We start from the raw sequence: 13,434 nt of genomic DNA on the forward strand, positions 1-13,434 counted from the left end.
TGGCTTCCCCACTGATTTTGCTCGTCAGAAGATTGCAAAAGGGGATCACATGACATTGGACCACAGCAACGGTCATAAATATGAACCAGTTGCCAAGCATCTGAATTTTGATCACATGATCAGATGATCATGGGGATGCTGAAATGGTAGTAAGTGTGAAAAATGGTAATAAGTCACTTTTTTCAGTACCATTGTAACTTCAAACAGTCACTAAATGAACCGTTGTATGTTGAGGACCATCAGTATATTTCTTCTGCTGAATGGATCACAATATAGCAATAGCAGTAGCATTTAGATTTATATACTGCTTCACACTGCTTTCCAGCCCTCTCTAAGCAGTTTACTGATTCAGGATATTGCCCCCAACAATTTGGGTCCTCATTTTACTGACCTCAGAAAGATGGAAGGCTGAGTCAACCTTGAGCCAGTGAGAATTGAACTGCTACACTGCAGGCAGCCGGCAGGCAGCAGAAGTAGCTTGCAGTACCGCATTCTAACCACTGCACCACCATGGCTCAGTATATGATAAATAAACTTCACACACACTATTAATGAAACTAAATACGATTTTAATGTTTAAAAAAATAAAAATTACACTTAATTTTATAATATTTTGGTTGAAAAGATGGGGCACACTGAAATAAAATATACTGCATTTTTAAAAAATAGGGAACATTCAGTGTGTGTTTTTTTCTTTTATAAATGCAGCCGGAGAAGCACCTGGAGTAAGACAAGAAATAAAAGAGGTCACTACAAACTTAGGGGAGACAGGTCAGCTATCATGCCAGATTATTGGGAGACCTCTTCCTGACATTAAATGGTATCGTTTCGGCAAAGAACTAGTACAGAGTCGAAAATACAAGATGTCATCAGATGGGCGCACCCATATACTGACTGTGCTGACCGAAGAGCAAGAAGATGAAGGACTTTATACCTGTAAGGCTACCAATGATGTTGGAGAAATTGAAACCAGCGGCAAGCTCTTATTGCATGCTCCTCCACAATTCCATTCGGGTTACCCCTTGAAAGAGAAATACCGCGCAGGGGTAGGTTCTACTCTTCGCCTCCATGTTGTCTACATTGGCCGTCCAGTGCCTGCTATTACTTGGTTCCATGACAAGAAACTTTTAAAGAACACCGAAACCATTACAATTGAGAACACGGAGCATTATACCCACCTCTCCATCAAAAACGTACAGCACAAGACGCATGCCGGAAAGTACAAAGTGCAACTCAGTAACATTTTCGGAAGTGTTGATACCGTCCTCAATGTGGAAATACAAGGTAAGCGCTACCTTTTCTTTCTTTCTCCCCCCCTCTGCCCGCCCCCCGAAGTTAATCAACCATGTTTTCCAAGTATGGCTTCATGCGCTATCTCCTTTCCTGCAGATAAACCAGATAAACCAGTAGGACCAATTGTGGTGGAAGCTCTGCTGAAGAACTCTGCGGTCATCAGCTGGAAGACACCTGAAGATGACGGCGGTGCCTTCATCACAAATTACATTGTAGAGAAAAGAGAAGCAAAAGAAGGTGCTGAATGGCAATTGGTGTCATCCAGCATCTCTGGCACAACGTGTAGGATTGTTAATCTAGTTGAAAACGCAGGGTATTATTTCCGCGTCTTTGCTCAGAACGTATTTGGCATCAGTGAAGCATTAGAGGTTTCCTCAGTTGTGATTATCAAGACACCTTTTGGTAAGTACACGTAAAAGTACATCATCGTCCATTGTTGAATTTATAACCGTCTACTAAGCCTATTGACTTCATGTCCTGGAAATGTTTTATTTTACAGAAAAACCAGGACAACCAACTCAGCCAAATGTATCTGCTATTACAAAAGATTCCTGTGTTGTATCTTGGAAGCCACCTGCAAATGATGGAGGCTCAAAGATTAGAAACTACTACCTTGAAAAGCGGGAAAAGAAGCAGAACAAATGGATTGCTGTAACCCCAGAAGAAATCCGTGAGACTGTCTATTCTGTCACAGGCCTTATTGAAGGTCTGGAATATGAATTCCGTGTAAAATGTGAAAATCTGGGTGGTGAGAGTGAATGGAGTGAAACTTCACAACCGATGATTCCCAAATCTGATATACCAATTCAGGCACCACATTTCAAAGAAGAAATCAGAAATCTGAACGTGAAATTTAGAGGCCATGCCACATTTGTTTGCAAAGTCACCGGTCACCCTAAACCTGTTGTAAAATGGTTCAGGCAGGGCAAGGAGATTATGCCAGATGGTGAAAAGGTGAAGATACAAGAATTTAAGGGAGGATATCATCAACTGGTGATTACAAATGTAACAGACGATGATGCTACTGTATATCAAGTGAGAGCAACCAACCAAGGAGGATCTGTTTCTGGAACTGCCTCCTTAGAGGTTGAAGGTAAATTATGTGTGGTTTTTAAAATTCCAATTATTTTTTGTTAAATTTTTTAAATGCAAGCTAATGGACAAAAATTCAAACTTCCATTTGGCTCCTATATTTAAGATCATTGTCCAATAATTTCAGTGCTAACAGAGTTAAGGTTAGGGTTAGATTAGCCTTCAGACATGATACCACTGCATGGAGTCTTGTCTAAACAGCAGGCTTTATAGACCAATATTCTAAAGTTTGAAAAATGAACTTGAAAAATGAAATTAAAAAAAAAACAATATATGGAACACATTTTTAAAACAATTAGTACATTTTGTACCAGCCTTTTCAGGGAGCAATTATCTCACAACTGCTTCTATCATAGAAAAATTCAGTTATGCCCAAATTGGCATTCATAATTTTAGCATAGCTTTTGTGAAATATTTCAATGAAATTTCTATCATGCAATTAGATAAAACTCTTTGATGTGTGTATCTAGTAAGAAGCTCTGCCAAAATTGCTGAAAGCTGCACTTTGTGTGGATAATTTCCAAATATTATAATATGAACAAAACTCTTTGATTATTTGGCAATGGAAAGAATTTATGGCACAAAGTAAATTTCAAATATTAGACTTTTAAGCTGAAAAAAAAAGTCCCGCTCCCTAAGAATCAGTTTTCTTCTGTTAAAAACAAAATTAAATTTGTTTACTGTATTCAGTTTGCTAATTTAATTTTTCTTGTGTTTTTTTTTTAATTAGTTCCTGCTAAGATCCATCTACCTAAAAATCTGGAAGGTATGGGAGCTGTTCATGCCCTTCGTGGTGAAGTTATTAGCATCAAAATTCCATTCAGTGGCAAACCTGATCCGGTGATCACTTGGCAGAAGGGGCAAGATCTCATTGACACAAATGGACATTACCAAGTTATTGTTACCAGATCCTTCACATCTCTTGTTTTCCCTAATGGTGTGGACAGAAAAGATGCAGGTTTCTACATTGTCTGTGCTAAGAACAGATTTGGCATTGATCAGAAAACAGTAGAATTAGATGTGGCTGACGTACCCGATGCACCAAGAGGATTGAAAGCCAGTGAGGTTTCAAGGGATTCTGTCAACTTAACATGGAACGCTCCAGCCAGTGATGGTGGAAGTAAAATCACACATTATACCATTGAGAAACGTGCTACAACAGCTGAAAGGTGGATCCGTGTCGGCCAAGCTCGTGATACACGATACACTGTAGTAAACCTGTTTGGTAAGACAAGCTATGTCTTCCGCGTTATAGCAGAAAATAAGTTCGGGCAGAGTCAGCCTTCTGAACCAACAGACTCCATTATAACCAAAGAAGATAAGACAAAAATACTTAATTATGATGAAGAAGTTGATGAGGCTAGAGAAGTCACCACAGCCAAGGCAACTCATTCTTCTACAAAGGAACTCTACGATAGATACATGATTGCTGAAGAACTCAGCCGTGGGCAGTTTGGAATTGTTCACCGATGCGTTGAGATTGCTTCCAAGAAGACTTACCTGGCTAAGTTTGTCAAAGTTAAAGGTGCCGATCAAGTACTAGTAAAGAAAGAAATTGATATCCTAAACATTGCCAGACACAGAAATATTTTGTATCTTCATGAATCATTTGAAAGCTTAGAAGAGTTGATCATGATCTCTGAATTCATCTCTGGAGTTGACATCTTTGAAAGATTGAACACTCCTGGTTTTGAACTTAATGAAAGAGAAATTGTAAGCTATGTACGCCAAGTATGTGAAGCCCTGGAATTCTTACACAGTCACAGCATTGGAAACTTTGATATCAGGCCTGACAACATTATTTATTTCACAAGAAGAAGTTCTACAATTAAACTTATTGAATTTGGCCAAGCAAGACAACTGAAACCGGGTGATAATTTCAGGCTTCAGTTTACTTCTCCTGAATATTATGGTCCTGAAGTCCATCAGCATGATTTGGTTAGCACAGCCACAGATATGTGGTCTCTTGGAACTCTAGTGTATATACTTCTAAGTGGCCTGAATCCTTTCCTTGCTGAAACAAACCAACAGACAGTTGAAAACATCATCAGTGCCGAATACAATTTTGATGACGAAGCCTTCAAAGATATAAGTATTGAGGCCTTGGACTTTATTGACCGCCTACTAGTAAAAGAAAGAAAATCTCGTATGACTGCTACAGAAGCTCTTAACCATCCATGGCTGAAGCAGAGAACCGAGAAAACCAGCACTAAAGTAATCAAAACTTTAAGACACAGGCGTTACTACCAAACACTGGTGAAGAAGGAATGGAGTACCGCTATATCAACTGCCCGTATTTCATGGGGAGGTGCTGTCAGATCTCAGAGGGGAGTTACCGTTGCTAAAGTTAAAGTAGCATCAATTGATATTGGCCCGCTTTCTGGTCAAATAATGCATGCTGTTGGGGAAGTAGGTGGACATGTCAAATATGTCTGCAAAATTGAAAACTATGACTCAGCCACACAAGTGAGCTGGTATTTTGGAGTAAAGCAACTGGAAAACAGTGAAAAATATGAAATCACCTATCACGAAGGCACAGCTACAATGTACGTCAAAGATATTGGTAGAGCAGATGACGGTACCTACAGATGCAAAGTTGTAAATGACTATGGGGAAGACAGTTCCTATGCGGAACTATTTGTTAAAGGTGTCAGAGAAGTTTCTGACTATTACAGATGCCGAACTGTCAAGAGAGTGAAGCGCCGAGTAGATACCATGCGACTTTTGGAGAAGCCACCGGAATTTACCTTGCCTCTATATAACCGAACTGCCTATGTTGGTGAAAATATCCGGTTTGGAGTAACTATAACAGTTCACCCAGAACCTCGTGTAACCTGGTTCAAATCAGGACAGAAAATCAAACCAGGAGACGATGATAGGAAGTATACCTTTGAAACAGATAAAGGTCTTTATCAACTTCTAATCCACAATCTTAATGAGGATGACGATGCTGAATATACGGTGCTGGCACGTAACAAATACGGTGAGGATAGCTGCAAAGCTAAACTAACTGTTGTTCATCATGCTCCTGCCGAAGACACCACCCTGCGACCTATGTTCAAAAGGCTGCTAGCAAATGCTGAATGTCAAGAAGGCCAGCATGTCTGCTTCGAGATCAGAGTCTCTGGCATACCAAAACCAACACTGAAGTGGGAAAAAGATGGCCAGCCTCTCTCGGCTAGTCCCAATATTGAAGTTGTACATGAAGGATTAGATTATTATGCTTTACATATAAGGGATACCTTGCCTGAGGACAGTGGCTATTACAGAGTTACTGCTACAAACAGTGCTGGCTCTACAAGCTGCCAGGCTTACTTGAAAGTAGAACGCTTGAGGTATGTCAAGCGGGAATATAAGTCTGAAGAAGAGAAGCAAAAAGTTGTACAGAGAAGAATTGACAAGACTGTGAGAATGGCAGAAATTCTTTCCAGAACAGAAACTGTTGCACTGACACAAGTAGCCCAGGAAGCTCTGAGAGAAGCTGCTATCCTGTATAAACCAGCTGTAACCACGAAAACTGTCAAAGGTGAATTTGAGCTGAGGGAGGAACAAATTAAAGAGGAAAAGAGACTCCGAATGCCTTACGAGATCCCAGAGCCCCGCAGGCACCTGACTTCTCTTGAAGAAGATCAGAACATCAAACAGTTTGTGCCTATGTCGGACATGAAGTGGTACAAGAAGCTGAGAGACCAGTATGAAATGCCAGGAAAACTTGACAGGATGGTTCAGAAGCGACCCAAGCGCATTCGTCTATCTAGATGGGAACAATTCTACGTGATGCCACTGCCACGCATTTCTGATCAATATAAACCTAAGTGGCGCATACCTAAATTGTCACAAGACGATCTTGAAATAGTGAGGCCAGCACGTCGTCGCACACCCTCTCCTGATTATGACTTTTATTATAGGCCAAGAAGGCGATCCCTTGGTGATCTATCTGATGAAGAAATACTTCTGCCTGTCGATGATTACTTGGCCATGAAGAGGACTGAAGAAGAAAGACTGCTACTTGAAGAAGAATTGGAGTTAGGTTTTTCTGCTTCACCTCCAAGCAGAAGCCCTCCACGCTTTGAATTGTCCTCTCTTCATTATTCTGCAACAGATGCACAGAGAGCTGCAGAAGTATCTAGGGGAAGAGAGTTGAGATATGCAACCTATCATATACCCACTAAAGAAGACACAACTGCAACTTATGCACAGCTTCGACAACGTCATGACAGAGCAGCTTATAGGCATCCTAAACAAAAGGAGAGAATAATGGCTGAGAAAGAAGATGAAGAACTCTTACGGCCAATTACTACCAGGCAGTGGCTCTCTGAATACAGGAGTGAACTGGAATATATGTCACAAGAAGAAAAGAGACGGATGAGAAGGAGGAGAGAAAAAGAAATAACTGAAATCACATCAAAAGAGGAAGAAGAGGAAATAGAAATGGTGAAACATGTTCATCGGGAATATTCACCTCCTTCAAGATTACTCAGAAGAAGACGTTCTCTTTCTCCAACTTATATTGAACTCATGCGACCTGTGTCAGAATTAATTCGGCCTCATTCACATCCTGTGGAAGAACCTGAGAGAAGATCTCCCACGCCAGAAAGAACTCGTCCACGTTCACCAAGTCCAGTATCCAGTGAGCGATCTCTCTCTAGATTTGAAAGGACAGCAAGATTTGATATATTTTCCAGGTATGAGTCCATGAAAGCTGCTTTGAAAACTCAAAAAACAATGGAAAGGAAGCATGAAGTTCTGACTCAAGAACCTTTCACTCTAGATCATGCTCCACGCATCACTCTCCGAATGCGCTCACATCGTGTCCCATGTGGTACCAATACCAGATTTATTCTGAATGTTCAGTCCAAGCCAACTGCTGAGGTGAAATGGTATCATAACGGTGTTGAAATCCAAGAGAGCCATAAGATACATTCCACTAACACTAGTGGTGTATTGACCTTAGAGATCCTTGATTGCCATATTGATGACAGTGGCACATACCGTGTTGTGGCTACAAACTATAAAGGAGAATGTTCGGACTATGCAACATTAGATGTTACAGGAGGAGACTATACTACATATAGTTCCCAGCGTAGAGATGAGGAAGTTCCTAGAACTGTTATTCCTGATCTGACAAGAACTGATACATATGCAATCTCTTCATTTAAGAAAATTTCTGAAACAGAAGCAAGCTCTTCAGTAAGAGAAGTCAAGTCGGAACTGACTGCAACAAGGGAGTCATTATCATCATATGAACATCATGCTTCTGCTGAAAAGAAAATCAGTGCGTCAGAGGAAAAATCAATAGAAGAAAAAGCTGTGCACCGGAAATTTAAAACCACTCTACCTGCTACAATATTAACAAAACCCCGCTCAATCACAGTTTCTGAAGGAGAGACTGCAAGATTTTCATGTGACACTGATGGTGAGCCAACACCAACAGTGACCTGGATGCGTGGTGGACAAGTTCTTGTTACTTCTGGGCGTTATCAAGTGACACGCACTGCATATAAGTCTACATTTGAAATTTCATCTGTCCAGATCTCAGATGAAGGCAGCTATACTGTTGTGGTTGAAAATTCTGAAGGAAGGCAGGAGGCTCACTTTAGTTTAACTGTTCAACAAAAAAGGGTTCCAGAAAAAGCAGTTACGTCACCTCCAAGGGTCAAGTCTCCTGAACGGCATGTGAAATCTCCAGACCGAGTAAAATCTCCAAAGCGAGTAAAGTCTCCTGAACCGTCACCTGCCCCCTCCAAAGCAAAATCGACCGTCGCAGAGAAAACTGCACCAGCTGAAAAAGTAGACTTGCCAGTTGTTATGGCTCCCAAGATAACACAACAACTGAAAGTCGGCGTTTTGGGTGATAAAGTGAAACTATTCTGTTCAGTTGAGAGCAGTGTGTTAAGTGTTCGAGAAGTAGCCTGGTCCAAAGATGGCAAGAAATTAAAAGAAGATGATCGTTTCAAACTTCATTATGCAGCCGATGGAACTTATGAACTTAACATTCATAACCTTCAGGACTCTGACCAAGGTGAATATACATGTGAGATTATTGGAGAAGGCGGCTCTTCTAAAACTAGCTTTCAGTTTACTGGACAAGCATTCAAAAATACGAGTTCTCAGATATCAAGCTTAGCCAAAGCGCAAAAGCTGGTTCAGAAAGAAGCAGAAGTCCTTGAATTATCTACCGAAAAGAAAGCTACGGTGACTTCTCAAGAAAAGGCAGTAGTCCAAGAGGAAATTGTTAAGAAGTCTCTAATACCTGAAGATATTAAGAAACCTTATCCAGAAGTTAAAGCCACTACCACCAAAATGTCAGTGTCTGAAGGCGAAAGAACTGTTGTCAAAGCCAATGTCCCCAATGCTTCCGATGTAAAATGGCTGCTAAATGGCGTAGAGTTAGCTAACTCTGAAGATTATAGATATGGTGTATCTGGAAGTGACCATACATTGACCATTAGCAAGGCTACTCAGAAAGATGAAGGAATACTTACCTGTGAAGGAAAGACAGAAGATGGTATCATAAAATGCCACTTCGAAATGAATGTTTCCAAAGATCTTTCAAATGCCCCAACCTTCATCACGCAACCAAAATCTCAAAATGTTAACGAAGGACAGAATGTGCTGCTGACCTGTGAAGTCACTGGAGATCCTTCTCCTGAGATTCATTGGTTTAAAGATAATCAACCAGTAAGTAATTATTTGTTAGCCATAAAAAAATTATTTGCATGCTTGGATTAAACATGACCTTAATTAAACCTCTCTTCCTGTTATCAGATTGCTCTCTCATCCAATGTCCAAGTAAACCGTTCCAAGAATGTTTATTCTCTTGCAATCCAAAATGCTGCATTAAGCGATAGTGGGAAATACACAGTCAAAGCAAAAAATTTTCACGGGCAATGCTCTGCAACAGCATCCTTGACCGTCCTTTGTAAGTTTATTTTGTCTTCCAGTTTTCCTTTAATAGCACTAGGATTTAGACGATATAAGAAAAGCAGCTGATTTTGTGAATTCTTTAATGAAGTACCACTTTACGTATTGAATCAAAAGTGCAATATAAATGACGATGTTATTATATTTAAATAAATGTATAATACATATTTATGAAAACATTTTATGCCAGCTCAGTGTTGTCATAAAGCTTTCAAGTATCCTAACATATCTTGGCTATTAACCCCTTGGTTCTGGTGATAACTGATTAAAAAACTCACAAGAATATTAAATTCCAAATGGTGCACAGTCTTCAGGATTTTAAAAAGTATTGAAGTTTTCAGATAAAATATAAGGCTGTACATATCCGAGGAATCATTGGGTTACTTTGTGTTTGCTATCTCTTTGTATACAGGCTTGTATTTAAGGAAAGCTGTGGTATTTTTTAATAGTGCTTTCAATGAATATAAATGAGGAAAACAAAACACCCTTCTAAATATTCCACCCACCCACCCCCACAATTCTTTAGTACTTATAATTTTAATGAGTAATTTTAAGTCATTTATATTTCCCTGATCATTATAATAATAACTTATTTAAGATAGCGTATTCTTGCATTGTTATCCGTTATTGGAACCTTGTGTCAAAAACCAGATTCAGTTTTCCTCAAATTGCAAGCCACTCCTGTTTCTCTTTTCATAAAGTCAATAGAGAACATGCGTCTTTACCAGCTAATGTGGTGTCATTGCTTTTTTTCCCCCATGTATGTTTGCTATGCTCCACAGCTCTAATTGAAGAATCTCCAAAAGAGGTAGTGTTGAGGAGCAGTGGTGAAGCGAGCATGCAGGAGAGTTTCTCATCACAGTCATTTCAAATGTCCGCTTCTAAGCAAGAAGCTTCATTCAGCAGTAGCAGTATGACTGAAACAAAATTTGCAAGCATGTCTGCGAAAAGCATGTCTTCCATGAAAGAATCCTTTGTAGAGATGAGCTCCAGCAGTATAATGGGAAAATCTAGTCTGACCCAAATGGAGAGTTCAACTAGTAGCTTGCTTAAGTCTGGTATGAGAGGTGAGCAATACAATTATACGTAGAGTTAGAGAAATCCCTGCGACTTCCTTTAGAATACCTCCTGTCCCAATGAAGTCATACCTTCCACTGAGAATTAATTTTCGACTTTTTTTCTCCTTGTTTTGCAAAGGGATACCTCCCAAAATCGAAGCGCTTCCGAGTGATATCTCCATCGAGGAAGGAAAGGTGCTGACCATCTCCTGTGCTTTCTCTGGGGAACCTACTCCTGAAATAACCTGGTCCCGCAGAGGGCAAACTATTTCTAGCCAGGGGGGCAGATTCCATATTGAAACCTGTGAAGATTTAACCACGTTTATCATAATGGATGTTCAGAAGAACGATGAGGGCCTTTACACGCTGAACTTAGAAAATGACTTTGGCATCGACTCTGCCACTGTGAACATTAACATTCGATCAATGTAGAAAGTACAATTATTTTCTTTGCACTTGACTTCTGCCAAGTGACTCATACGGACTGAAATAACCGATTTGTAAATATATAGTTTTTAAAATAGTATTTTTATACCTTCCTGAACGAGAACAAGGTCCTAGCAATTACACTATGATTTATCGTCATCATTATGTGACTTTAAAACTTTTTTTTTTTCATTTGACATGTACATACTGTATATAGCCGACGATAACGGTTATGGAGTTTTGTACCATTTATTTTATGACATTTGAAAATGTAACTTTTGGAACCGTTGGTAGGAGAAAGTTCCTGACGGGACGAATACCCTGCTCAACATTGAACTAATATTGGTGCCTCAACAAAAAGTTGATGTCTAAGATTGCCTCAACAGGTAGAGAGGCTCCCTGTTGAAGACTCCTTTCCTGACACCTAAGAGATGATGCTGTGCACGTTTCGTTGCGTGCATGAATTTATTTGCAATCAGAAACATAAGCCATTGGTGAGGTTTGCATTTACCCTCCTGTAAGCCCCGCTCTAATAGCTTATGTTGGGTCTGATCAAAGTCAAACTTTATTTAGCTCATGACTGATTTACCAAAGATGGAACAAAATGTCAGCGGCCAGCATTTTGTTCATCGCCTCTCTATGCATTGTTTCTGGCACAATGACTGCCTGAACAGCTTTCCAAAAAAAGTAACATCACCTGGCTATCCCGTTATTGAACAAAGCTGTTTAGGAACTCATGGACAGAAACAGTGCCAACTCTTGGAGGTTCCATGGATGCAGTGATTATGTAATAGTGTTAGTATTTAGGTAGATAATGTCAAGTCTGGGCAACTAAGTTCTCAACCACAGTTTAAAGAAAAGGTAAACTGTTGCTATAACATCACATTTTGCCCTGAACATAAATTTAGTTTAGTTTCATAAGTAGTAAACTATTAGCGAGCTCTTAGCTATTTTACTGAACCTCCTTGAGATAGTGTTCCTTTTAAATAAAGTATGCCACCTGCACATTACCACCTCTGTATCCTAGTCTTTTTTTCTTCGTCTTTCTTCTACTTGCATTCCTACTTTTAACCTGTTTGGGCAGGGGTGGGGGTGTGGTAACTCATGATCCAGAAACTACAAATGGTCCTTCAGTTCCTTAACATTGTGAAATTTGGCTGCATGATTTTGGATTGTTGTCAGACCACACAGTTTCTCCCATTTAAATATTTAGTCTTACACCTACACAAAAATGAACCCTTTAAAGCCTACGTACTTTATTCCTGGTGCACAGTAAGCATCCCTGATTCATAAAAGGAAAAATTAAATAAAATCCAATGGCATGGAAGCAAAAAGTGGTTAAGTGAGAAAAGGGAATTTCGCTCATCACACCGTTGTTAAATTTGTGGGAATCCTACCTTGCATTTTTCACCAGGCAAGGAAGCAGCAGGAGAGTCGGCTTTTTTTCTTTATATGTATGGTTCAGGGTTCCAAGGAACACCCCCAATGAAATAAAGCTCTGAGGCTTGAGGTTCCTCAAAGTTCCAATTTATTAGAGATGTCATGTTGGCACAGCTGGGAAAACCTGAAACTGAAAGCTTCCAGGTTTTCCACACCCAGTTGACAGTTCACAGCCCTGCCCCACACCCACAAGTTCATCACATGGTCCAATCAACTCTTCACACTCAACTGGATACAATCTTCAGGCAGTCCACATCAGACGCAGGCAAAAGTCCTTGAATACGGAATGTTGTTATGACTTTCTACCGCTCCAACAACAACCCCCTTCCAACTTCCCCAGCTAAAATATATGACAGTTAAGAAGCAAAAAGAAAATTGCCTTCCAAAACTGACAGGCTTCCCCCCCTCAGGAAAGGAACAAATCCTGGAACAAGACTGAAGTCAGTGGTTAACGCAATTAGCGCATCAACCACCTCTCTCCCCACCCCAGGAGGACCCTTAGGCTTATCAGGGAATTTATCATGAAACTGCCTAACTAAGGTGTCTGCCTGAACATCCCAACTCTTCACCCACGTGGCTTCAGACAAGGGGTATCCTTTCCAATGAACCAAATATTGCAAACGTCCCCTCTGCAATCTGGAGTCCAAAATCTTCTTCACCTCATAAAGAGTCTCACCCTGCACCACAATTGGCTTTGGGAGCTGCAGGTTGAGGTCTCAGTTAGTAGGCTTTAACAGGCTGCAATGGAAAACAGGATGAATTTTCTCCAGCATGTGGGGAAGATTTAACTGTACAGTCACTGGATTAATCACTTTCACTATGGGGAAGGGGCCTAAATATTTCGGTCCCAACTTCTTACTCTTCAAACTTAAATGTATGCATTTGGTGGAAAGATACATGCGATCTCCCACCTGAAAGGGGGTGGGGGTTGGAGAGATCGGTGTCTGTCTGCTTGCTTTTTGTATGCTTCGGCCGCTTTATTCAGGGCTCTTTTGGTATTCTCCCAGCCTTTCTTTAATGACTCCATCCATTCATTCAGGGTCATGGAAGAAGGCTGTTCTCTTGGCAGTTCTGGCATAGGGACTAATTCCATGCCGCTTGTAATCTGAACAGGCGTCAGTCTCATACTACTATGCACCGCATTATTGTATGCCACTTCTGCGAAAGGAAGCAAATCAGCCCAACTATCTTGCTGGTAATC

At 40.4% G+C, this 13,434-nt stretch overlaps 1 protein-coding gene across 1 annotated transcript in view; it reads left to right on the forward strand.

The window, feature by feature from the left end:
- TTN (titin) overlaps window positions 1-11,803 on the forward strand; it is a 334,386-nt gene extending 322,583 nt beyond the window's left edge. The window contains exons 328-334 of the mRNA XM_058189537.1: window positions 709-1,284; window positions 1,390-1,695; window positions 1,793-2,386; window positions 3,116-9,066; window positions 9,154-9,307; window positions 10,092-10,376; window positions 10,507-11,803. Coding sequence (XP_058045520.1) covers window positions 709-1,284; window positions 1,390-1,695; window positions 1,793-2,386; window positions 3,116-9,066; window positions 9,154-9,307; window positions 10,092-10,376; window positions 10,507-10,799 — 8,159 coding nt within the window. The 3' untranslated portion in view covers window positions 10,800-11,803. The remainder of the gene's footprint in view (window positions 1-708; window positions 1,285-1,389; window positions 1,696-1,792; window positions 2,387-3,115; window positions 9,067-9,153; window positions 9,308-10,091; window positions 10,377-10,506) is intronic.
- Window positions 11,804-13,434: the final 1,631 nt, after the last annotated feature.

This window comes from Ahaetulla prasina, chromosome 1 (genome assembly GCF_028640845.1).
Source record: "Ahaetulla prasina isolate Xishuangbanna chromosome 1, ASM2864084v1, whole genome shotgun sequence".
In the NCBI taxonomy this organism is placed as follows: domain Eukaryota; kingdom Metazoa; phylum Chordata; class Lepidosauria; order Squamata; family Colubridae; genus Ahaetulla; species Ahaetulla prasina.